Genomic DNA, 25297 nt, shown 5'->3' with positions numbered 1-25297 from the left:
AAGTGAAACTCGTTCTGGACCTCCTCAGATGGAGCCACATCACCCCCACCTCTGAAGTCTTCAATGGCTGCCTGTGCACACGAGGTGCAAATTCAAGGCTCTCACATACAAAGCCCTCCACAACATCGGACCCAGTCGAATGAATCACAGACGCTCATTCCACCAGGGCAATAAGCCACGCTTACAAATCCAATGACTGATTGATATATGGATGTTCCTAAGTGTTAAGCAACACAGTGGCTACAGCAAGGAGTCCCCTTTTGGCAGCTTAAAATGCAGAAGGCTTGACTATTGCGCTCAGCTATTGACAGCAAAACGCACCATAATTCACACTGAGCATGTTGTTTTGCTCTTGGTAGAGACATCTCCCAGATAACATTGGCACAGTATAGTACTGAGCATGGAGGGTGGTGCGAGTTACACTACAGCTGGTAAATTTCAGGGCTTACTGTGGTTTGTTCAACCAACTAAACTTTAACTGTTTTTCAGTGAATAATTATTTAATTAGCATGCTAAAATTGTAGAAAGGGAGGGTCAGTCTCATAAGACTGATCTGATCTCACATAGTGAAACCTACAAACATTAAAAAAAAATCTTAATTCAAAGAAGCGCTTATACCTGAAGCATTGTGTGAGCCCTTATTCCATAGTTAGATAAGAATACAGAGCTTCGTGCAATATTTTCAATATGGTGCCTTTTGGAGCAGATTGTTCCCAAACCAGGCCCTAGTAGCTATAATGACCCCAGTTAAATATCTTGCAAGCCTACAATTTAAGAATTTCTGGAAACATATTTAAATGTATCTTTGCAGGAATTTGTAGCAACTCCTTGTTCAACTAATGCGGTCCCTATGTTGGTGTTCCTAACACCTAATTATCTAGAATCAGTTTAGGTATACCTACCCAAAGGCTATTACAGTGTAAGATGTTGAAGGAGAATAAGTACAGTAATCTACTTACATGAAACCGAGCAGATAAATTGCAGATGAATGTGTAAGTCTAGGCTCAGCCAGTGCACTCCCATGCAAACTTAAATATTGTTCAGCTATTCATGCCCTGCCAGGGAACTAAAAGGAAGTGACAGTATATGGAACTCCTTACGCACCTGTAACAGGTTTGCAATGTGAAGATTCACGTGCTGTTCCACATCTGTGATCTAGTGTTGGGTGCAGGCAATGCAAGATGTTTTTCTTCAGGCTTTTGGGTTTGAGGTGGCTGGTGATAGCTTCCCTAAACCCGTAATACCCTGTACACAGACTCCACCTTAGACTGCATTATCTCTCTATGGGTAGGAGCAGATGTAGAGATATAAAGCAGTAAACTAAGTGTAATGGTAGAAGAATATGTACTTAGTAAGATAGTATGATTATTAGACATTGTGAGTTGGCATCTGGTGGGAGGGTGCATGTGAATCTGCAGCACAAAGCTGCAAAGTGATTGCTAAAGGGAAGTAATGTTTTCCATTTGTAGCATGTACCTTTCTAGATCTCATGCTGTGCACATAATGAAAAGCAGTATCCATCCCCCCTAAAGCACTGGCTCACAAGCAGCAAAGTAAGATGTTTGGAACACAGTTTTGCCCAGCCTGGGTTTCTTGTCGGGAATGAATGTCCACACAGTAGTGTTTAGTGAGTGTGTGGATAGTAGACCACGTCAGATTTACAGAAGTCTTCAAGTGGAATACTGCTTACGAAAGCACTGGTGGCTCCTTTTTTTTTTTTTTTACAAGCTGAAACTACCTCATGCACATAATATAATCTACATTTGGCTTTGGCAGATAAAATGTGAATGCATTTGATGATTCATCTCGCAAGCGCAATTTAGAAATTGGATTACCTAGGTGGGACTGTTCAAAACATACAAAGAAATGCTTGGTTTCTGGTCAATGAGGGGCTCTTTCAACATCCAGTGTTCAGAGCTTGTTCTGCAGCAGACTGTTTTACTTGGATGGCAGGAAGAGAACAGGATACATCAATAGTTTGATTGAGATGGAAAGGGGAGACAGCTGTGTATGAACGTGTATTGTTATGACAACCCTTTCTTTGTGCACTTCTATGAACGGACCTTCAACTTTTAAGTCCTGAAGTTTACTAACCCCCCATGGAGGGACTCATTAGAATGAGGAAGGACAGCTTTCCAACTTTCCAGGCAAGGAACTAAAGTGGACACCAGGGTAGTGTCTCAAGTGAAGGCCCCATAAGTCGTTTAAGACCCATGTTAAGGTCTCATGAAGGGACCGATGCATTCTGAAGTGGGCTAACTTTCGAGACCCCTCAATAAAGACTTAAGAACGGGAAGATATACTGGTGTTTTCAGTTTTGCAGCTAGGTGACTAATGATGCTAGTCGTATCCTTACAAAAGAGTAGGCTAGTCCCGATGTAGGTAGGTGCAATCATGAACAGATTAGGTCTATATTGTGGCTGCTAGGAAGGCTTTGGTAAGATTACAATAATAGCTGCATAGCATGCCCATGTAGTGGGTTTCCTATCTTCTGAAAGATTTGCATGCAATCCTCTGGAAGAGAACATTCAGTGACCAGACGTTGGATGGAGCAACTGGCTTGGATACTGTGTGAGGAGATTTTGTAGGGATCATACACATCTGCACGAGTAGTGAGCACCACAGCAGGTCGAGCCCAGGTGGCAGTCTTGAGGTTTAACCTTATTGGCTTTTGCCATATCTTCCTCAGTTCATATGGAATGAGTCATAGTGGGAGAAATAAGTAAAGATTCCCATACCAGCTGATCCACAATACAGTGTTCATGGATTTAGGTGCAGGTTCCTGGAGATGAAGCTTTGGCATGCTGCATTCTCGCACGTGGTAAACAGGTCTGAAGATGGTGTTATCCATCAGTAGTGGAAGTATTGTTGGTGTATAAGCTTTACATTTTCATTAATATGTTTGTTGGTGCATTCTGCTGAGCAACAGAATCATAACTCGCACATCAAATCCACACCTTTCCCATGAGAGGCAGATAATAGAACAAATGCTATTCAAATGGGGTCAAAGCAGCGCATCTGTGGATGTCATTATGGTTTTCTTGGTTGCAGGCACAAACTTGCTTTGTGTAACGAACCATTACAGCTGGGATGTTAGCAGAGGAGGATCGACAGTGCCGGTGAATATGGCAAGGCAAAGAAGTTGACTGTGACCTAGCAGAATCTCATAAACAACATTATGTGCAATGTACAGCAATCTAAAGTGTATTTGCATTTTCATAGGTGGTTGATGAGAAGATTGGCGGGCATGGGAAACGTGTTCTTTACAAAGAATAAGTGTCAGACTTTTTTGTACATGGCTGTAATGATGATTCAGCCCACTGGCACTTAAACTGATTCAGAAGGTAAATCAATTACAACCTAACATGGGAAAGGGCTGTTCCCAGGGACAAATTTCCTTACCCATGTACAAGATACAATGGCCCACAGAAGTGAAGAGACTCCCTAAAGGGAACTACTCAGGAAATGTTGCTACAAAAACAGCTATGGAAACCTGTTAAGTTCTCAAATATTGATGCAGCTATCCTGATAGTTATCAGGCAGCATTAAAATGTACTATATCCTCTGATTCCTGGTCAGATATTCCTACAGTTTGACAGAAGATAATGTTCCTATAAAGTTTATAGGAGAAACAGTGGGGCTGACATCTCCCCCAATGAGACAGTGAATTTACACTTCATAAGGGCTGCACACATGAGCATGTCATCTGCACTTACAAACATTAATGCTAGAGTAACGATGCTGCAAAAACAATACTGGGTGTTGTCTATGTCAAAAGCCACTAAGAATACGTGCAACAAAGTACAATGGTCAACAAATGAAATACTCTACTGCTACGTGATCGAACGCTACTCTGTTGACGATATACAACTGGCCTTTCAGCATAGTCCATCTAAGCCATACAGACCTGTTACCAACCGTCATCCATTACAAGTGCATCATGGTTGCAGTCCATTCCCGCTAAATATTTCTGCCGTAACTTCAATGGGCATTAACAAAAAAATATATATATAAGAAACTTTTAGTGCCTCTTAGAGACAGGAGCAGATAACACCTTTCATTCTGACAAATGTCCAGTTTGCTGATGCTATGTACAGCCTGGGGGGGTATGCCTTTTATTCACACCCATTTCATCTGCAATTAAACAGCACTGCTGAGAAAGTCAATGGCACACTGAAAAAAGGTTCAACTGTAAGGTGCTGGACAGAGGATTGTCATGGGACAACAACCTATATTCAGGCTCAGCTCAAGTTGCAGAGGGCTGTACATGATGGCCTCACACTGTACCAACTTCTCTTTGAGATACTGGTGAACATACTAGGTTTGTTCCTCCATGGCATGGCAGAGATGCAAAATTATTCACCTGACTCACTTGTCAACCTGTTGCAGAATCTCCAAGAAATAATAGGAAACTCGCCAACAAGAAGAGTTTTTTTAAACTCCTCCACCATCGAATGCAAGCTGCTGATGGACTGTTGATGGGAACTGGTCCAAGAAAGGAAACCAGAGAAAGTACTTTTTTGAATCATTACATATGATAGGATGGAAAAGTCCCTCAAGGTGACAGACTATGTACCCCTACCCAGAGGGACCCTAATGCAATGATGTCTGGATCACTGGTGCTTATTTTTTTGCAATGGGCGAACACAGATTATGTGTGGGCCCCATGACATAGGTCTGTCTCATGTACTGCGGTCTTGTTGGACAGGGTGGGGTGCCCAAAGCGGAAAAAAGCTACTACTGCCTTTGCAAACAGTTAACCAGCGCAGTGGTGGCAACATACCATGCAGTGATCAGTAGAAATGAATGGGTTTTTTCATCTGTGTCACAGGAGTGTCCACTCGTGTAAAGTTCTACTGCTGTGTGCTTAACTCAGCACTGGCCTACGTCACATTATTATGTACCACTATGCAGCGTGTGTTTTAGGCATATGCTGGATGTATGTGTGCCTGTGAATGGTACAATGCATGGAAGATTCTGGGATCCATTTTGGGAGACCCAGGGCTGACTAGAAGAGTATGAGATGGTAGAGGACTCCACCAAGACACATTTGTGGATGGCTGCATTCCTGAGCTGAGTGTGAAACACACAGCAAGAAGAACCAGTCTCTTCAGCGCACTTCAAAGGGTGCTATTTGATTCAGGAGAAGGTCACTGGAAAGTGGACTGAGCACCTCCCAGGAAGGAGGTAGGAGCCGATGAGAGAATCATAAATAGTAGGATAAAGGCCCTGAAACATTATTTCGATACACATATAACCGAGGCTGACTTCCATGTGTGAACCTCTAGTCAATACCCTGGCCTGTGCTGTGGTGCTATCAGATTTGGAGTCTCCCCTGCTGTGACAGACTGCCTTCTGGATGAAGACAGAGCAGAGGAGATGGCACTTCAAAAGGAAGCATCCCACCCAAAACAAACTTCAAGAGGGGGTTGCTGTGAAGCTAACTGTGCTGAGCGAGCCACTGTCCTGTGCAAAGGGAGAGTCAGTGACCCATATGCAAGAGGGGGCCACGGGGAAGGGGTATCTTGCTGCTGGAGCAATCATATTGGTACCCAATTGCAGAGTATGATTGGTGACCCAGTATGCTGGAGGTGGAGTCACCCGAAAGGACACTGATGATGCATACAAACTGAAGACTGGAACCCCCCCCCCCCCAAAGGAAACTTAATATTGCACAAGAGGAGCACCAAGGAAACAGCCATTATCTTTACAGGGCTGTGAGTGATATGCACGGAATATGCACTAAAGGCAGGCTTCAAGGACACAAGTAAGGGTCTCGGAAACTGCAGTCCTGCGATTCCTGCTGGTGTGGGTAAGACTGATCAAAGAGCCGGAAGGCCCCGAGGGATCTTGTCTGCCAGAAAGTGCTCCAGTGCTGTAACACATGACTTTAAGAGTCAGATTGAGACTCCTGAGACTTGGACTGCCAGTGGGGCCTAACCAGAATGTCTTCTATAGTAAATGGGGAATAACCACTACTGCTAGTGAGAGGTAAGTGGGACTCAAAGGGTCCAACTATTAAACACGGGAACCCTGACCTCAGGGGGCTGTGTGGCGTATTTCACATTGTGTATGCACATAAATATTACGTTTGTCCAAAGACAGTAATTGACTGGCCAATCATTTATTGCTGCTATTGAATGTACTAGAGTTATGAACCTTCTGTGTCAACTCCCAAACCTCCTTCCCCAGCAGAGAAGGCTTGGAATGCTCGACCTGCGCTACTCGGAGTCAAGGGCTAAACGGGTACTTGACCCAGTTGCTCAGGATTCACAGTAGGTTCCACCCTGGAACATCAGGAGTAAAAGGCCCCTACCCAATGGTCAGGTCCAGTAGCTTCTCCTTGCGCTATAGCCCTCTGAAAGGGGCTCTGACAACATCTAAGCATTCTTCCCAATTCTTGGGTTAGAAAGCATCACATTGTAATCCTGCCACCATTGCCTGGTGCTTAAAAATAAGTTCAAAAAACCTATTAAGGTGTCAATTGAGCATATCACAAAAGTTGATTGCATCGGATTCTGTTCAGTGGTTCCCCAGAGACAAAAGTGTTTCCAATACATTCTATGCCTATACTGAAGGTATCCCCAAGAAGAGATCAACAGAGTTGAGCTGGTCCCCCCTATTGGAGTGATTCCTGGGTCTTCAACTTTATGCCCGATGACCCTGACCATTTCAATAAAAAAAATATTTGATGCATGCAACCACACATTCGGTACATTTCACTGGATGAACTTATGCCAGCTGATTTTGCATGCCTATGAGTTTGAAAAAAGCAGCTCAGACCATTAGAACACCTATGCTTCATGAACCTAATGAGGGTACTTATCTCAAAATGGGCGAATTTTGAGAGGCATTTGTTTTCATCAATATGGACGCCATTACATTCATCAATCGAATGGCCACTGAATTGTAGAACTTCACTCAATAGGAGCACTGTGAGACTTCTTGGGCCGAGTGCTCAAGGGACTCTCAGCAAAAATGTGTTTATTACAAAATCAACAGAAGATCCAATTCATCTGTTTATTTTTATTTGCAAGATCCCAAGTTATTGCCAGAGATTCTGGTTACACAACATAAAGCCATTTATTCTCCTCAAATGTTAGAGTTCTTTTCAGAACAAGATTACACATATTGGCATTAAACCATTTTAATGAACAAGTACTTGCAGCAACAAGTCACTGCAAATTAAGGGTTTTGACACTACTTTCCTGTATATCCAAGACATACGAGTTTTTTCTCTAAAATGGTATACTAATCCTGTTCCGTGGCCCCCCGACTCGCAGAGGGCAAATAAGGTTCAGAAGTTAGGGGCAAACTTGCTCACCAGGAGATCAGCTTCCCTGAGTATGTCACCCCCAGAGGACTGCAGCTCTTTGACTAGGCTGTATGGATGTGAGGCTACCATTAGCCAATATAACAGCTTGCCAACTTCATCTCCTGACTTGTAGGCCCAGCCTTGCAAGTGGAGCAGACTCACTGAAGTTGAATACGTCCATTTTTGTCTCAGGGTTAGGCGGCTGCGTGTTCGGTCCCGCTACGCTGTGGGCAACAGGGCAGCATCGATTCGTACTAGACCCTCAATGTCCCCTTTTAACAGTTATTTCTGCCTCCTTGCACCCACCAATAATTATGAATATCTTGCTGCGGAGGACCGTCTTGAAGCCCTCCGACAGGGTGGTGGGAGGGGGGGGGGGGGGACGTACCTTTATTTTCTTTGAAGTAGTCAACTGTCATGCCCCAGATGTCTGCCGCAAAATCACCATCCAGAACTTCAGTTTACCCACTCCTGTTCATCCAGCTGGTGCCTACCCACAACCAGTAGTGTCGGAAATGGTCTGATAGCCCCCTGGGCAGAATCTATGTACCCGTAACATGACCCACTTCAGAGGAAGGGAGGAGGAAGTAGTCAAGACAGGAGGAGACATTGTGGGGAGAGGAGTAAAAAGTATACTGTCGTTGAATGCAGAGGTGCCACCTCCACAGGTCTACCAACCCCAGTAGAGTTGTCCAGTCCATAAGGCATGTAGAGCAGGCTACCCTGAAGCCACATGTTGTGTCCCACCCGGGGTCCATTATGGCATTAACGTTGCCCCCAGTAGTGTAAATCCATGTGCAATCTCCGTCAGGTGAGGTGAGACTGTCTAGTGTGTTGCCAAGCATCTTGGGAGGGGAGGGAGGTGGGGTGTAGACACTACCCAGCATCTATGGTTATTCCTCCAGTGTCCCACGTATGATCATGCACCTGGACTGCCCTTGTGATGCCTTATATCCACGTGGTTGGGAGGGTGTAGGGAGCAAGGCCATGACGCTCATAGCCAGGGCCATAACGGTTTTCTCCTCCTCTGCACCCGGGGCTATGGTGAAGGGCCAGGTTCTGGGTACCAGGCAATCCACAGGGGCCCACCCTCTTGTCCCGGGTGTGCCATCTCTCTGCTCTCACTGGTCGCCGAATGCCGGTAGCCATGCAGCAAGGGCTTGCCTCCCGAACAGTATGACCAACTCCCCCGACAGTCCCCTAGGAGAGTCCGCAGGGCCCATGACTGCAGATTCCTTGCCCAGGTGAGACAAGATGCCCAGATGGCTTTCTCAACCTGAGGCCAGACCCTGGAGGTGCAGGATCTTGCCAGTGGGGCAGGAGGCCTACACAGAGACTGAAGGATTACAGACACCATGTTGGCCCGCGGACACGCCTCCATTTAATTTGTATTTGTGCACTTTACAACACATTACAAACATTAGCTATTAAGATTTATTTTAATGTAGAGGAGACAGCTAGTTTTTTAAACTATTAACCTATCCTGTAGACTTTGACTATTGATAGGTCAGTTTGGATTGGACATGAATGAAGTAATTTTCAATCAAGCATCTGCAGTACATCAAACTTGCACAATCTAAATTGGATTTTAATTTAAAGGCAAAATGATCACATATCTAGCTACTCATGCACTTTTACAAATGCAACTATGACACTGGCCACACTTTCAATTGTTAGAAAATAATCTAATACAAACCCAAACAATCTAAGACCAGAATGAAAATGTCACTTACCCAGTGTACATCTGTTCGTGGCATCAGTCGCAGTAGATTCGCATGTTTTGCAATAGCTCGCCATCTGGTGTTGGGCCGGAGTGTTACAAGTTGTTTTTCTTCGAAGAGGTCTTTCGAGTCACGGGACCGAGTGACTCCTCCTTTTGTCTCCATTGCGCATGGGCGTCGACTCCATCTTCGATTGTTTTTCCCCGCAGAGGGTGAGGTAGGAGTTGAATTGTAGTAATAGTGCCCATGCAATGGAGTGACTAAGTATGCACCTATTTAAGGTTGAGATGATACATATACAAATAGTTGAAGGTAACTTCCAAACTGCTACAGGCTCCCGGGGAGGCGGGTGGGCACATGCGAATCTACTGCGACTGATGCCACGAACAGATGTACACTGGGTAAGTGACATTTTCAGTTCGATGGCATCTGTCGCTGTAGATACGCATGTTTTGCATAGACTAGTAAGCAGTTATCTCCCCAAAAGCGGAGGATCAGCCTGTAGGAGTGGAAGTAGTCTGAAATAATGTTCTTAATACGGCTTGACCTACTGTGGCTTGTTGTGCGGATAACACGTCTACACAGTAGTGCTTGGTGAATGTGTGAGGCGTAGACCATGTGGCTGCCTTACATATTTCTTGCATTGGGATGTTTCCTAGAAAGGCCATGGTAGCACCTTTCTTTCTGGTTGAGTGTGCCCTTGGTGTAATGGGCAGCTGTCGTTTAGCTTTAAGGTAGCAGATTTGGATGCATTTAACTATCCATCTGGCTATACCTTGTTTTGATATTGGGTTTCCTGCATGAGGTTTTTGAAATGCAATAAATAGTTGTTTAGTCTTTCTGATGTTCTTTGTTCTGTCAATGTAATACATCAATGCTCTTTTAACATCTAATGTATGTAGTGCCCTTTCAGCTACAGTATCTGGCTGTGGAAAGAACACTGGAAGTTCCACTGTTTGATTTAGATGGAACGGTGAAATAACCTTTGGCAAACATTTAGGATTGGTCCTTAGGACGACCTTATTCTTGTGTAGTTGTATAAAAGGTTCCTGTATTGTAAACGCCTGAATCTCGCTTACTCTTCTTAGGGAAGTAATGGCGATGAGAAATGCCACCTTCCAGGTTAGGAATTGTATTTCGCAGGAGTGCATGGGTTCAAAAGGTGGACCCATAAGTCTAGTTAGGACAACATTTAGGTTCCATGAAGGAACAGGTGGTGTTCTTGGTGGTATAATTCTCCTAAGGCCCCCCATGAATGCTTTAATGACTGGTATCTTATATAGGGAAGTTGAATAGGTAGTCTGCAGGTATGCAGATATTGCTGCAAGGTGTATTTTAATGGAAGAGAAAGCCAGGTTAGATTTTTGTAAGTGAAGCAAGTAACCCACTACATGTTCTGGAGTTGTGTGTAATGGTTGTATTTGATTAATATGGCAGTAGCAAACAAACCTCTTCCATTTACTTGCATAGCAGTGCCTGGTGGATGGCCTTCTGGCTTGTTTTATGACTTCCATACATTCTTGGGTAAGTTGTAAGTGCCCGAATTCTAGGATTTCAGGAGCCAGATTGCTAGATTCAGCGATGCTGGATCTGGGTGTCTGATCTTTTGGTTGTGTTGTGTCAACAGATCTGGCCTGTTGGGCAATTTGATGCAGGGTACTACTGACAGGTCTAGCAGCGTTGTGTACCAAGGTTGTCTTGCCCAAGTTGGTGCTATTAATATGAGTTTGAGTTTGAGTTTGTTTTGACTGAGTTTGTTTACCAGGTAAGGAAGGAGAGGGAGAGGAGGAAAAGCGTAAGCAAATATCCCTGACCAGTTCATCCATAGGGCATTGCCTTGGGACTGTTTGTGTGGGTATCTGGATGCGAAGTTTTGGCATTTTGCGTTCTCCTTTGTCGCAAACAAGTCTATCTGAGGTGTTCCCCAGAGTTTGAAATAAGTGTTCAGAATTTGGGGGTGAATTTCCCATTCGTGGACCTGTTGGTGATCTCGAGAGAGATTGTCTGCGAGTTGATTTTGGATCCCTGGTATAAATTGTGCTATTAGGCGAATTTGGTTGTGAATTGCCCAACGCCAAATCTTTTGTGCTAGCAGGCTTAACTGCGTGGAGTGCGTCCCCCCTTGCTTGTTTAGATTATACATTGTTGTCATGTTGTCTGTTTTGACGAGAATGTATTTGTGAACTATTATTGGTTGGAAAGCTTTTAGTGCTTGAAAAACTGCTAGAAGTTCTAGGTGATTTATATGCAGTTTTGTTTGATGTACGTTCCATTGTCCTTGTATGCTGTGTTGATCGAGGTGTGCTCCCCACCCTGTCATGGAAGCATCTGTTGTAATTACATATTGTGGCACTGGGTCTTGGAAAGGCCGCCCTTTGTTTAAATGTATGTTGTTCCACCACAGAAGCGAGAGGTAAGTTTGGCGGTCTATTAACACCAGACCTAGAAGATGACCCTGTGCTTGAGACCACTGTGATGCTAGGCACTGTTGTAAGGGCCTCATGTGCAGTCTTGCGTTTGGGACAATGGCTATGCATGAAGACATCATGCCTAGGAGTTGTAGTACCATCTTTGCTTGTATCCTTTGTGTTGGATACATGCGTTGTATGATGGTGTTGAAATTTTGAATTCTTTGTGGACTTGGAGTGGCTACTCCTTTTGATGTGTCTATTATGGCTCCTAGGTATTGTTGTACCTTGCGTGGCAGAATTTGGGATTTTGTGAAGTTGACGGTGAACCCTAGTTTGAAGAGGGTTTGTATGATATGATTTGTGTGATTTGAGCACTCTATTAACGAATGGGCCTTGATTAGGCAGTCATCTAGATATGGGAACACATGTATTTGCTGCCTTCTTATGTGTGCAGCGACTACCGCTAGACATTTGGTAAAGACTCTTGGTGCGGTTGTTAATCCGAAAGGCAGTACCTTGAATTGGTAATGTATTCCCTTGAATACAAACCTTAGGTATTTCCTGTGCGATGGGTGTATTGGTATATGGAAATAAGCATCCTTGAGGTCTAAAGTTGCCATGTAGTCGTGTAGTTTTAGCAATGGCAATACTTCTTGTAGTGTGACCATGTGAAAGTGGTCTGATTTGATGAAAGTGTTCACTACTCTGAGGTCTAGGATTGGTCTCAGCGTTTTGTCCTTCTTTGGTATCAGAAAGTACAGTGAGTAAACTCCTGTGTTTATTTGTGTGTTTGGCACTAATTCGATTGCATTCTTTTGCAATAGTGCCTGTACTTCTATCTCCAGGAGATTGGAATGATGTTTTGTCAAATTTTGTGCTTTTGGTGGTATGTTTGGAGGGAATTGTAGAAATTCTATGCAATAACCATGTTGGATAATTGCTAGAACCCAAGTGTCTGTAGTGATTTCCTCCCATGCTTTGTAATAATGACTTATTCTTCCCCCCACTGGTGTTGTGATGAGGGGGTGAGTGACATGTGAGTCACTGTTTAGTAGTAGGGGTTTTGGGGCTCTGAAATCTTCCCCTATTCCTAGGGAATTGCCCTCCTCTATATTGTCCCCGAAAACCTCCTCTATACTGTCCCTGGTAACTGGACGGTGTTGCTTGTGAGGTGCTGGCTTGTGTGCTCTGACCCCGAAACCCCCCTCTAAAGGGTGTTTTACGGAATGTGCTGTAATTCCCTCTGCTCTGCGGGGAGTAGAGAGCGCCCATGGCTTTGGCAGTGTCCGTATCTTTTTTGAGTTTCTCAATCGCTGTGTCCACTTCTGGACCGAACAGTTCTTTTTCGTTAAAAGGCATATTGAGAACTGCTTGTTGAATCTCTGGTTTAAATCCAGACGTTCGGAGCCATGCATGCCTTCTGATAGTTACAGATGTATTAATTGTCCGTGCAGCTGTATCTGCAGCGTCCATGGAGGAGCGGATCTGGTTGTTGGAAATGGTTTGTCCCTCCTCAACCACTTGTTTTGCCCTATTTTGTAAGTCCTTGGGCAGATGTTCAATGAGATGTTGCATCTCGTCCCAATGGGCTCTGTCATAGCGCGCAAGTAGTGCCTGGGAGTTCGCGATGCGCCACTGGTTTGCAGCTTGTGCTGCGACTCTCTTACCAGCTGCATCGAACTTGCGGCTTTCTTTATCTGGGGGTGGTGCATCTCCAGATGTGTGGGAGTTGGCCCTTTTCCTAGCTGCTCCTACAACGACAGAGTCTGGTGGCAGCTGTGTAGTGATGAAAACCGGGTCTGTAGGAGGCGCCTTATACATTTTTTCCACCCTTGGTGTGATTGCCCTACTTTTGACCGGCTCCTTAAAGATTTCTTTTGCGTGCCGGAGCATACCAGGGAGCATAGGCAGGCTTTGGTATGAGCTGTGGGTGGAGGAGAGTGTGTTGAATAAAAAATCATCCTCGACCTGTTCTGAGTGGAGGCTTACGTTGTGAAATTGTGCTGCTCTAGCCACCACTTGAGAATACGCGGTGCTGTCCTCTGGTGGAGGTGGCTTCGTAGGGTATGCCTCCGGACTGTTATCTGACACTGGGGCGTCGTATAGGTCCCATGCGTCTTGATCTTGGTCACCCTGGCTCATGGTGGTGCGAGCTGGGGAGTGTGATGGAGTTTGTGCTGGTGAGACGTTAATCACGGGCGGAGGAGAGGGTGGTGGGGTAACTCTTTTCACCACTTTTGGTTGTGGTGTCTGTTCAGTTTGGAACTCCAACCTTCTCTTTCTTCTAATAGGGGGAAGGGTGCTTATTTTTCCTGTCCCCTGCTGTATGAAAATACGCTTTTGCGTATGGTCCACATCAGTTGATTGTAGCTCTTCCTCAAACCTATGCTTTTGCATTTGGGAGGTTAGCGAGTGCTCTTCTGTATAAGAGCCTGAAGCTGGGTCGGTTGCAGTTTGTTTCGGAACCGAAACCCTGTCTGTGTCCTTTTTCGGTTCCGAGGTGACTTTTTTCATTTTCGGGGCCGAAACCTGTCGGCGCCGATCTTCTTCGGGCCGCTGTCTCGGCGTCGAGCCGTGTCTACACCGGCATCTCGGTGTCGATGCTTGTCTCCAGCACTTTCTCGGTCCCGAGAAGATGCGTGCCGGTGTCTCGACCGGAGTCGGACGATCTCGGCACTGTTTGGGCCTTTTTCGGTGTCGACGGTCGGTCACCGAATTTATGGGTGGAGCCATGGCCTGGTGGCAGTGGCGTCCCCTGGGCCTTGTAAATCTTCTTCTGAGTGGTTTTCGACGTCTTACTCACGGTTTGTGTATCGTCGAATCCTTCGGAGTCCGATTCTTGGATCGAAAAGGTTCCCTCCTCTTCTTGTTCCTCGAACTCTCGGTGGGCTGTCGGCGCGGACGCCATCTGGAGTCTTCTGGCTTGACGGTCTCGGAGTGTCTTTCGGGACCGGAACGCACGACAGGCCTCGCAGGTGTCTTCACTGTGCTCAGGTGACAGGCACAGGTTACAGACCAAGTGTTGGTCTGTATAGGGGTATTTATTGTGGCATTTGGGGCAGAAACGGAACGGGGTCCGTTCCATCGGCGTTCTTCAGCACGCGGTCGGGCCGACCAGGCCCCGATGGGGGATCGAAAAAACTACCCCCGAAGGGCACCGGAGCTCTTCGATCCTTCGACGCGGTGTTGAATCTAACTACGCCGATCCCGAACGCAACAATACCGTCGAAAATCTTCCGAAATTAGCTATCTTCCCGTTCCGAAACTCGGAGCGACAGGAACACGTCCGAACCCGATGGCGGAAAAAAAACAATCGAAGATGGAGTCGACGCCCATGCGCAATGGAGACAAAAGGAGGAGTCACTCGGTCCCGTGACTCGAAAGACTTCTTCGAAGAAAAACAACTTGTAACACTCCGGCCCAACACCAGATGGCGAGCTATTGCAAAACATGCGTATCTACAGCGACAGATGCCATCGAACATCAAGTTTCAGCTCACTGTTCATTGTTTAAATCTTGATATTGGGAAGATTGGGCCTTTGGCACCCCAGAAACAAAATTAAGAATTTTGTTGCCTGTACGATTATGAGCAAAGCCAGATTTGTGAAAGTTCCTAAAGTAATTAGGAACCTGTACTTCTGCACAACAGACCTCCTTTTCAGTTCTTAGAAAGGTATCTTGAAATGTAGTTAGGTCTCTAGTCATAAGCATTTCTAAAGCACAATATTTATTTTCTTTATGGTCTCTCTTCCACTGCTGCACTTGCTTTCATTTGATTGTTCTAAACATTCCGTTAGAACATTTGGCTCTGCTTCCCACAGACTGGCTGGAGCTGACCCACCTACTGATAAATCATTGTTCACTTTGCAGGGCATTGCCACACGCAACTTTGCCTGTGACTCATGTGCCCGAAATTTGGGATATGGCACAGACACCACATTCGATGTTTCAGAATCTTCAGCTCCTGCTGCACTAATGCCAGCATGGACTTTTACACCTCCATCAAATCTGATGCTATAGTTACCTGCTGCACCTTAGATTGCAAGCTTCAATTATTCTGTGCCAACAGATGCCAACTGAAGATCTACAGCACCTCCTTTCTCACACATGATTGTCATCACCACTGATCTTGAATCAACAGTTAATACTTTGAATTTGGAGATTCCAGTCTAGTGTGCATTAATATATTCATTTCAATAGATGGTTCTTAGGAGAAAGCCGAATAGCCTTAACATTTCATGTGTGTGCAAGAGAACTTCTTATTTCTTCCCCCATCACAACCATGAGGTTTATTTTCCCAAAATGCAAGGCTCAAAGGTTTTAGAATAGTTGTTCACAGTCCTCCCCAACAAAAAATGTTTGGGACTTTAATGACACTTCAATAACCAGAGAAGCACAGATTTGATTGAGCCATGCTAGGAGATCTAGGTAGTTTGCTCCATAAAATTTCTTCACACAGACATAACTGACACGTGTCTTGCACAGAGTCCAGCAAACCTAAATTAAGTACATGTACAATCTCTTCTGTATGCTGTCTCCGGTGCCTTGCAGAACAAGCACTTTCCAGCATATGTTGTGGACTTGTCCCCAAAAACATGGCTTCTGGGCAGCAGTTCTGGGAGAGATAATACCAGTAAAAAGTCAAGAGAACTGCCTCTTTGTACACAGCTACTTACTAGACATTTATCGAAGGCTGAAAACAGCAATAGCTTGTTTGAAATGTAAAGATATTTTATTACTCATGGCAAAAAGAGCAATTACTATGAGATGGAAGTTGCCTAGACCCTCTCCCACGTGGGTGGGCAACAGACGAGAGACATGGGGCATTGGGCAAATTTAGAATACAGGACACAAAGGTAGGATGAATATAGAAGATGGCATAAAAAAAAAAGAAAAAATCTCAGATCACTGGGCGAGTAGGATGCGGGCATTAGCGAAAGCGAATAGGGATGACACCACGCCCCCTAAACAAGGCCAGGGCTAATATTCCCTGACTAGTTTGAGCGCTCCAGAGGTAGAAAGCGCCACCTCCACAGATTTGGTGGGGACACAGACATGAGCCTACGCAGAAACCCACACTCGGGATGTCTTGCAGCTAGTCACGGGTTGAAATGCTCGAGCCACTTCACTAACAGATTACCTCCCCCAGACATATCAGATATAGGCGCTATTCCCAACCACACAGCTACTAATTTTGCGAAGAATGACAACCGCCCTGATTCTTAGACTACACTCTCCCATGGGGGGGGGAGTAGGGATGCAGGGGACGGGGGGCAAAGAGAAGAAATGGGGTAGGACGGATATGTTAGAGGGATGTTAATAATTCCTGGTATTCCAATTGGAATAGATTGACTGATTTCTCCTATGTTAATACATGCAAATAGTTGTGTCTCCTGACCACACTGATAACTATACGCATTGCGAGAATGAAAACTGTCTTATCGTACAATCTACGTTAGGGAATGTTTGAAAAACCACAATACAAACAATTTTTAAAAAATGAGGTACGTATGTGAATTGTTCCTGTCGAATTAGACCCTCATTATGTCAATACTTTTGATGGTTATGAGATTAGACATATAGGTATTATTAGAAATGCACCACTTACAATCTGTTGACCATTCTGATTTTCTGCTAACACTATCACTATGATTATACGGATTTCTGCAATCATTTTGTTCAATTCGTTCTGAACTAAAATTGGCTTACAAGCTATATTTAAAAATTACAATGTAGGTTTGGTACGTACATCTGGTTGTGTCAGAATGCACAATAGATATGCACAGCAGTTTCTGGCATTCTTCCATGCCACACACCATCTCCAAGTAAACTGAGTGAGATGCATGGGTCATAATGTAAGTGTTTCTCAGCCCAGAACTGGTAAGCTGGTTCATGCCTGTGCTTGCCAAAGAGCTATGAGCTATCTACCGGGTTGGTTTATGTAATGCTTGTAAAAACTTAATATGTATAGAAGGACGGAGTGAACTAGGATTTGGTGGGGCAGCAGGAGGTCTTGGTTTTTGTCTGCAAGAAAGTTATGCATGCCTTAGGCTTGCTGGATGGCGGACCTGCCGTTTTAAACCGACAGAAATGCAGGGCCTGCACCTACGTGGCGGCACAGGTTTTCAGCATGGGTGTGTAGTATCATGTTAAATGATTAGCACGTTGTCGGATAGATCTGCATTTAGATGGTATGCACAGGTATCAGACAGGAGGCCTGAGACCTATTACTCACATTTTGCAGTTAGGCGATTCAGGCATACTTTCAGACCCCACAGCCATTCCTGCTCCGAATGGGCTCAAACAGATATGGTTTGCTCTTTGTAATGATAACCAGGTGGGAAGCCCTGGGTGGTAGCTTTAAGAGGGTCACATGATTGGCAGAGGTACTCAGTTTCCTTTACACTGAAGCCAAAATATGGCCAACAGCGAGCCAAATCAGGTATATGGATCGCCGATACTGCTGCTATGCGCTGCAGCCTTTGTCCTGTGATGGAGGTGGTGGGGATTAAGGAAGCAAGAAATAGGCCCAACCTGGTGGGCACAAGAAGCACAGTGTTCCGGTCAAGTGGCATCTATTGTAAGTTACTGTGAAGCAGCTCAAGCACAAAATCTGTTCCAGGCAACAGAAAATCATCTCTTTGGGTCAAGTCAAACAATGGAGTTCATGTAGTAAAGTGTATACGGTTTTCCCTCTGAAATGTGTCAATTTGACTTTAAATGATAAAACTTCAATTCTGAATACCTGGGTGAAACTATGATAAAATGCTCAGTCTGGCCAATGCAATTAATGGAGCAAAAACTATGTCAACATGTCAGGAGAAGACGAGAGAGTATTTTCATTGCCTTATTCACATGGGCCTAGAGGCATGGATCAAAAATTTAAAAGTAGACACCATCACATACTCCAGTGTTATTCAACTTATGGCCAAAGTAGAGGGAAAACAGATCCTATACTATAGGACACAGTAAAGCATGGTGGTTAAGCCAAGCTTGGCCTAGCGGTCGGAAACTTACAGAAATGAACCGTCCTGGCAGTAGGCATGAGCTGTCCGAGGGACAGCTAGTCTTGTTTAAACCACACAGATAGACACCTTAGGTCTACCACACTAAGGTAGTAACAACGGCGCTTTAACCAATAAAATTAAGATATGATACAACACAAAGTGACACAAATGTCCATATAAGCATACATTTTGTGCCAAGTATGGCTTTATAGCCAAGGAACAAAATTGATCTTTGTAAAAAAACAGACAAATTGCTAAAGATTATTTAAAGAAATGTGTGAGATATGCATAAAACGTTACCTCCAAAATTAGCTAATCTTCCAATCCGTGTAACAGGTACCTTTCGCTCACGTGCTCTTTCACTAAGCTGCAAGAAAAATAAGAACACGTTTTTGAAAGTTTTAATTAAGGCAAGTTCAAAAGTTTCATAAAAGCTGTGTATATTCACTTTGGTCTAATAAACATGTGCTCTTAAACAAATTTTTTAGCAAAACTTCTATAATTTATTTTTTAAGGAGAAGAGCAAGTTATTTACCTCTGGTGCCGCTATTTTTTTTGTGGATACTCTACCCACAGATTCCTCGCCTTTAGAATATCGCAGGTGCCAGACTTGATACAGAAAATTCTACCAGCACTGACTCCTGAGCGCCAACAGGTGGTGCCGCATGGCTCCACAGTAATTTCATACTGTCCCAGAACTGACAGTGATGCCGGTTATATGCCCCACCCCTGTGCGGTACCGTCAACAACAGGGGTGTACACTAGTGACCTTATTACAACCGGGTACATCAAGGTAGTATACACAAGAAGAGGTTTGTATTAGGGAAAAATGCTACATACGTCAATACAACAGTGAACACATAAATTAAGACACTCGAAATCTAGAAAATCATTTGATAGAACCCATTATAATTCATCAAAATCACGCAAAAGCCTGTTACGTAATGCACTTAGCACCTGATGTGTGAAAACCTACTTCAAAGAATGTGTAACATACAACATATCAGTAAGACACAAAAGACAAACCAAAACTGCCTGATTTCTGGCTAAAAATACAGTTCAGTGCAGTCTTACTCCAATCCTCCAATTTACTCCAATACAAACCTCTTCTTGTGTCTACCAGCCCTGTGCAGTGGCATCAGTTTCTTAGGTTTTCTCATTCGGTCTCCTCAGACGTGGATTATTGTAAACAAACTGTAGGTGACAGTAATTTGGGACCTTGTGCACTCCATAGAAAGGGGAGGAAGAGAGTAGTGAGGCACCTTCAGTTAAAGTTCCCTCTAGAAAGAATGCTACTGAAACTAAGTAACCTGCTGGATACTTCTAACCATAGAGTCCCCACCTTTAGATTAGATACAATTATTCCTCTGAAAGGTGGCGGGTCTCAGTAGTGGACTCAAGCCAGGACACCTTGTAGGAGCGAGCAGGAAAGACACCCCGCACTGGACTTGACTGTCAAGGCAGTAGTGCTTTGTGAATGTATGCACAGATGTTTATGTTGCAGACAAGCACATGTCCAGGACAGGGACTCTCTTTGCCAGTGCAGTGGTTACAGGTCTGACTCTGGTAGAATGAGCTTGCAATCCTTCAGGGAGACCTTTTCTGGCAAACGCACAAATAAACTTAATTTAAAAATAAAAATAAAGCGAATCCAGTGCAACAGAAACCTCTTCTTGTCCACTCTGCCTTCCTTGGTCCCAGCTTAACAAACAAAGAGGTTGTCCACACTTTGGTCCACTGTACGGTTTATATAAAAGCTCAACGCTCAAGCGGCTCGTCTTTCAAGGGGTGTGGCAAAGCAAAGAATGCTGGTAGAGTAATCAACTGTTCCACATGAAAGGACAACTACACTTTTGGCAGGAAAGCAGCCAGACTCCCTGGCACCAATTTGTCTGTAATAAACTGCTGTAAGGAAGTTGCACTGACTGCACCTACAGTTGACTCCCGCAGTGCACAGAAGTGACTGCAATGAGAAAAGCAGCTCCGATTGTCAGAAGCTGTAGGGTACAGCCATGCATCAGCTCAAATGGTGTACATATGAAGAATTTGAGGACCACATTGAGGTGCAACTCGGACATAACCAGTTTGGAGCAAACAAGAGTCACACCTTTCAGAAAGCACATCGCAACACATGACTTAAAAAGGGAAGGCTGATCTGGCACACAAAGCCAAAATTGCTTATATGGAACCCTTAACTGTGCCCACTGTAAGAGCCAGCTAAGCTTAAGTCAAAAACAAATAATACTTCAGGGAGTTTGTCCTACAGAAGATGTAGATGATGGGTCACACACCTCAAACTTCATCCAGTAGCTTTGATTTGCTACCTTGAGATAGCTCTCATCCCTGAAGCAAGGTGTCTTTCAATGAAATCCATTTATTAAAATAATTCGGCTGTCGTCAGTTAATCTCCATGCATGGGGTGTATGCAGGCTGCAGAGATTAAGATGTACGACACTCCCCTGTTGTAGCAACAGGAGACACTTCAGAAGAGGCAGCCAAATGGGAGGGTAGATGACCAGGTTCAAGGTCTGGGTATCACATCCTCCAGGCCCAACCCCAGGGCTATAAAAATGACTTTGGCCCGGTCTACCCTGATTTTCATCAGAACAAGTGGTAAAATTGGTAAGTAAGGAATGTGTACTGGAGATCTGTCTAATTGCGCATGGAATCCCAGTTGCTCTCCTGGAGAGACTGCCATCACACAAAAGGGGCACCTGATGACTTTTGAAAGTGCTGGAAGAATGAAAATATATCTTATGCTGCAATTTAGAAATGTATTCAGGTATGTACTGTTTTCAGGTACACTAAACCAATTTCTTAAGAAACATACATACTGAATTGTAAAAACTACTTTTTTAGGTTAGGAAAAACTTCCACCATCAAATCATAAAACAGCAGTATGTTTAGTACATGCTCTTCATTTGCATAATACAGTATGATGGTGCAACAATTGGAGAACAAATTTAAAACTCCACGTGTAAAGAGAAGAAATAGTAACCATCATCAGCAATAGGAGATAATTGTGGCTAAGAAATTCAGTGGGAAGCAGTAATACGCAGGCAATATCAATTAGCAAATTCATTTGCAGATATATTTTCTGGCTATACAATGCGAGTTCCAAAAATTTGGGGCAGGGTGGAATTCAATCTCTAATGCACTTCTTTGTTAGTTGTTTAAGCCTCTAGACAGGCAATTAGATTATGTCCACTCTTCTTATAGGGGGATGAGATGCTAGTACCAATGCTTGCAGATGCAGACTCTTAAAAAGGTCGTGGTTCCTTGAACATAAGTGTTAATGCGTTTCTCAGTACAGTGACACAGTGTTCTGATACACCGGAGGTGTAGGTCTCTTTTGGTTAAAACTTTTCTGCTTATTTGGGGTAGTTCAAGTAGGTAACTGCAGGGAACGTGATTTTGCTGTAGGCCAGCCAAAAACACAGCAGCAGGCACCGAAGTGCAAACTCAATGGTCAAGGTGGGGGGCTAGAACGCATCGAAGGGACAAGCCGGACAGTCTCCTTGTATTTTCACTTGGCTCCTCCGTGTGGGGGTGAAGCGGGACAGCTTCAACTGAAGCGGGTGGCATATTCTCCTGATAGAGAGACTCTTCAGGCATCTGGACAACAATTGGTGGAGCATAAAACTTTAGGCCAAATTTGACCTTGCGAATGAACAAAACTAGCAATAATTCTTTTTAAAAAAAATAATTTGGTGAAAAAAGACAATGAAGATTATAAAGCAATTCTGAAGGCGTAGTGTTGAAACGTTTACAAAAATTAAAGGAGGTCCCTATATCTTACAGTTTAACATTTTGAGCAGTTGCTGTAGGGTGCAAATTATACTATGTCATTATACCATGCCACAAGAAAGTTTTTTTTTTTTTTTTTAATCTTAGCTGCACACACAGTTTACCAGCACTTCTTAGCACTTGAGTAATGCTTTTCATGGGGACATACCTGCACTTTTCAATAACAAGAACGTGGTGTGGTATCATGAGTACCTGCTCTACAATTTAAAGCACTGTAGGGTTACTGCACTGACTAGAGACGATGGAACTGTTAGCTGGTAGCATCTCTGCTATGCCTCTGATTCACAAGTTGACCTCGGTCAACTATGCCATTGTGTACCCTCCCTGGTGCTTTTGGGGCCCAACACACACTCACTTTGCCAATAACCACAGTGAGTGTCCTTCTAGGACGCCTAGCTGTTTAGATAAAGGAAAGACTCGACCTCCTATTTTTTAAACCTTTTTTCATTTTCAAGATAAAACAAACAGTAGCAGTGGCATACATATTTCTTCACATAGCATGTTTAGTCTCTTTAACAATGCTTCATCCTTCAGGAATGTAATCAGTTGACTCCATATGTCAGAGAAAACCCCCACATTCTACTTATATCCAGAACATCCCACTTACATCAGGGGCGCAGTTCTATTCCCTCTTTGGTGTGTTTCACCCCCGGGTCATGCAGAATCATTTTCACTCTGAAGACTCCACGCCTGCACATGGTCTCATGAAGGAGTCACACAATGCCCTCCAGCACGCACAGCTCCCAATTTTTCATCCCGCCTGTTTTTCTTCATACAAGTCTCCTCGGCCAACGCCCATTCCCCCACTTCGCTGCACCAATTTACAATCGCGGGCGCGCACTGCCCCATCCAAGTAATGGCCACTCTGCGCCTTGCCAACTCCAGTGCCAGTTGTAGGAATTTGTAGTTCATTATGTGACGTTTTGGTCTTTTGACATGCCCCCAATAGGCTTTGCAGAGGCGTGTAGTCTATCGGGATGCTTGTGGTCCTCTGGACTTCTGTCACTACCTGTACCCAGAAGTCATGTACCAACCGGCACTCTCATGCCAGATGCATGAAGCCTGCCCCTCCCACCCTGCAACAGGGACACGTATCAGGTCTTGTTGGAGGGATGCGATGAAGTCCCCGGGGGGGTCAGATGTTCTATGCAGAAAATTATAATTTGTTAACCTAAATCGGGCATTGCACAAGACTGTATGTGCGCCCACATATGCTGGACCATTCGCTATCCTCTAATGGGGAACCCAGATCTAACCCCCATGAAGCTCGCGCCTTGACTGGCGGTCCCAATGTGTCCTCTCTCTCTCTCTCTCTCTCTCTCTCTCTCTCTCACCACTTTATAAAATTGTGCAATCAAATGACGACCCCCATCCACATACAAGTAGGACGTCTAGCGTTCGCAAGGTCTGTGGTGTAGTGGGGTACGTGGGCCAGATTTGTTTGGCAATTTCCACCAGTCCTGCGTGAAAAGGTCCAGGGCCTAGGCTAAAAGTGTCACATGCTTTCTAAAACGTAATCAAGTATTCACCTGGGTATTGGTCTCCCAACTGTGTATATCCCCTATCCCTGCAGGAATGAAATGACACGTTGGTCCTCATCTGGCGTATTGATGCTAGTATCCAAAGGGATAGTTCTCAATGAAAGGGAGCTGTCTGCAATAACACTTCCACATACCCCTGCCAGATCATTGCAGTGTAGCAAATTACATATGGGGGTCCTTCCTTCTGCTCCAGCCCCTTCCATTAATGTTATTGGGAAGTGTTCCACTGTCACCAAACCTGTGACCAACCGCTTTTCCCATTCGTCATCCTTTGTGAACCACTGCATGCTACAGGTGAGCAGCATTATAGGGAGGGTCGAGTGTAAGGAAATGGCTCCATGTTGCAATTATCCCCCACTTTTTGCCTGATACTGACTTGACTGAGAAGTGTGCTGGGACCCTGCTAACCAGGCCCCAGCACCAGTATTCTTTCACCTAAAATGTACCATTGTCTCCACAATTGGCACAACCCTGGCACCCAGGTAAGTCCCAGGTAACTGGTACCCCTGGTACCAAGGGCCCTGATGCCAGGGAAGGTCTCTAAGGGCTGCAGCATATCTTATGCCACCCTAGGGACCCCTCACTCAGCACAGACACACTGCTTGCCAGCTTGTGTGTGCTGGTGGGGAGAAAATTACTAAGTCGACATGGCACTCCCCTCAGGGTGCCATGCCAACCTCACACTGCCTATGGCATAGGTAAGCCACCCCTCTAACAGGCCTTACAGCCCTAAGGCAGGGTGCACTATACCACAGGTGAGGGCATAGGTGCATGAGCACTATGCCCCTACAGTGTCTAAGCAAAACCTTAGACATTGTAAGTGCAGGGTAGCCATAAGAGTATATCGTCGGGCGTGGCTTCGGGCGTCAAGATGGCAGTCGCACTCCGAGAGTGCTCTGAACCCCTCCGTCATCCGCCCTTAACCACTGTGGTGGAAAAACGCTGTACATGGCGCCCCGGTGTCCCGGGGACCCGTAGAGAAGTTTGTTGGGGCGAATCGATGGAAAGCCCTCATACGGCGACCCGGATGCTCCCGTGAAGAGGAGCTCAAGATGGCGGCCGCTGCGAGATGCACCCGGCGGATCTGAGGTGGGCTTGGGGGCCCGACGAAGTTGACTGCCGCGGGCTGAGAGGTGGCGAGAGGCCCGGTGAGAGCTGGGGGCGTGCCCCGAAAGTGGTTCCCTGCCGCGGGGGCGCCGGCGGACACACCCCCCACTCCTGTCGTGGAGGAGGACGCGGGGTGAGCGGCGCCGCACCGGCGCGCGAGTGTGACCCGGAGGACCGGGAGCCCTCCCTGACCGCCTCGGCGGCTTGCAGTACCGCGCTGGGGCCGTGGCGGAGGCCCTGGCCCCCGAGATCCCCCTGCTGCGGGGAGTTTAAATTTGGAGGCGAGAGGCCCGGAGAGAGCTGGGGCGCGCCCCGAAGGTGGATCCCTGCCGCGGGGGCGCCGTCCCCCGCCCTCCTGTCGTGGAGGGGGGCGCGGTGTGAGCGGCGC

The 25297-nt window shown here is 45.3% G+C and overlaps 1 protein-coding gene across 1 annotated transcript in view; it reads right to left on the bottom strand.

The window, feature by feature from the left end:
* The window catches only part of LOC138297005 (atypical kinase COQ8A, mitochondrial-like), a 229689-nt gene that overhangs the window by 73374 nt on the left and 131018 nt on the right, over positions 1-25297 (bottom strand). The window contains exon 4 of the mRNA XM_069236522.1: positions 18755-18821. Coding sequence (XP_069092623.1) covers positions 18755-18821 — 67 coding nt within the window. The remainder of the gene's footprint in view (positions 1-18754; positions 18822-25297) is intronic.

The sequence above is a fragment of the Pleurodeles waltl genome, chromosome 5 (genome assembly GCF_031143425.1).
Source record: "Pleurodeles waltl isolate 20211129_DDA chromosome 5, aPleWal1.hap1.20221129, whole genome shotgun sequence".
Taxonomy (NCBI): Eukaryota; Metazoa; Chordata; class Amphibia; order Caudata; family Salamandridae; genus Pleurodeles; species Pleurodeles waltl.
The sequence above is the reverse complement of the archived record's forward strand: the minus strand, read 5'-3'. Positions and strand labels throughout refer to the sequence as shown.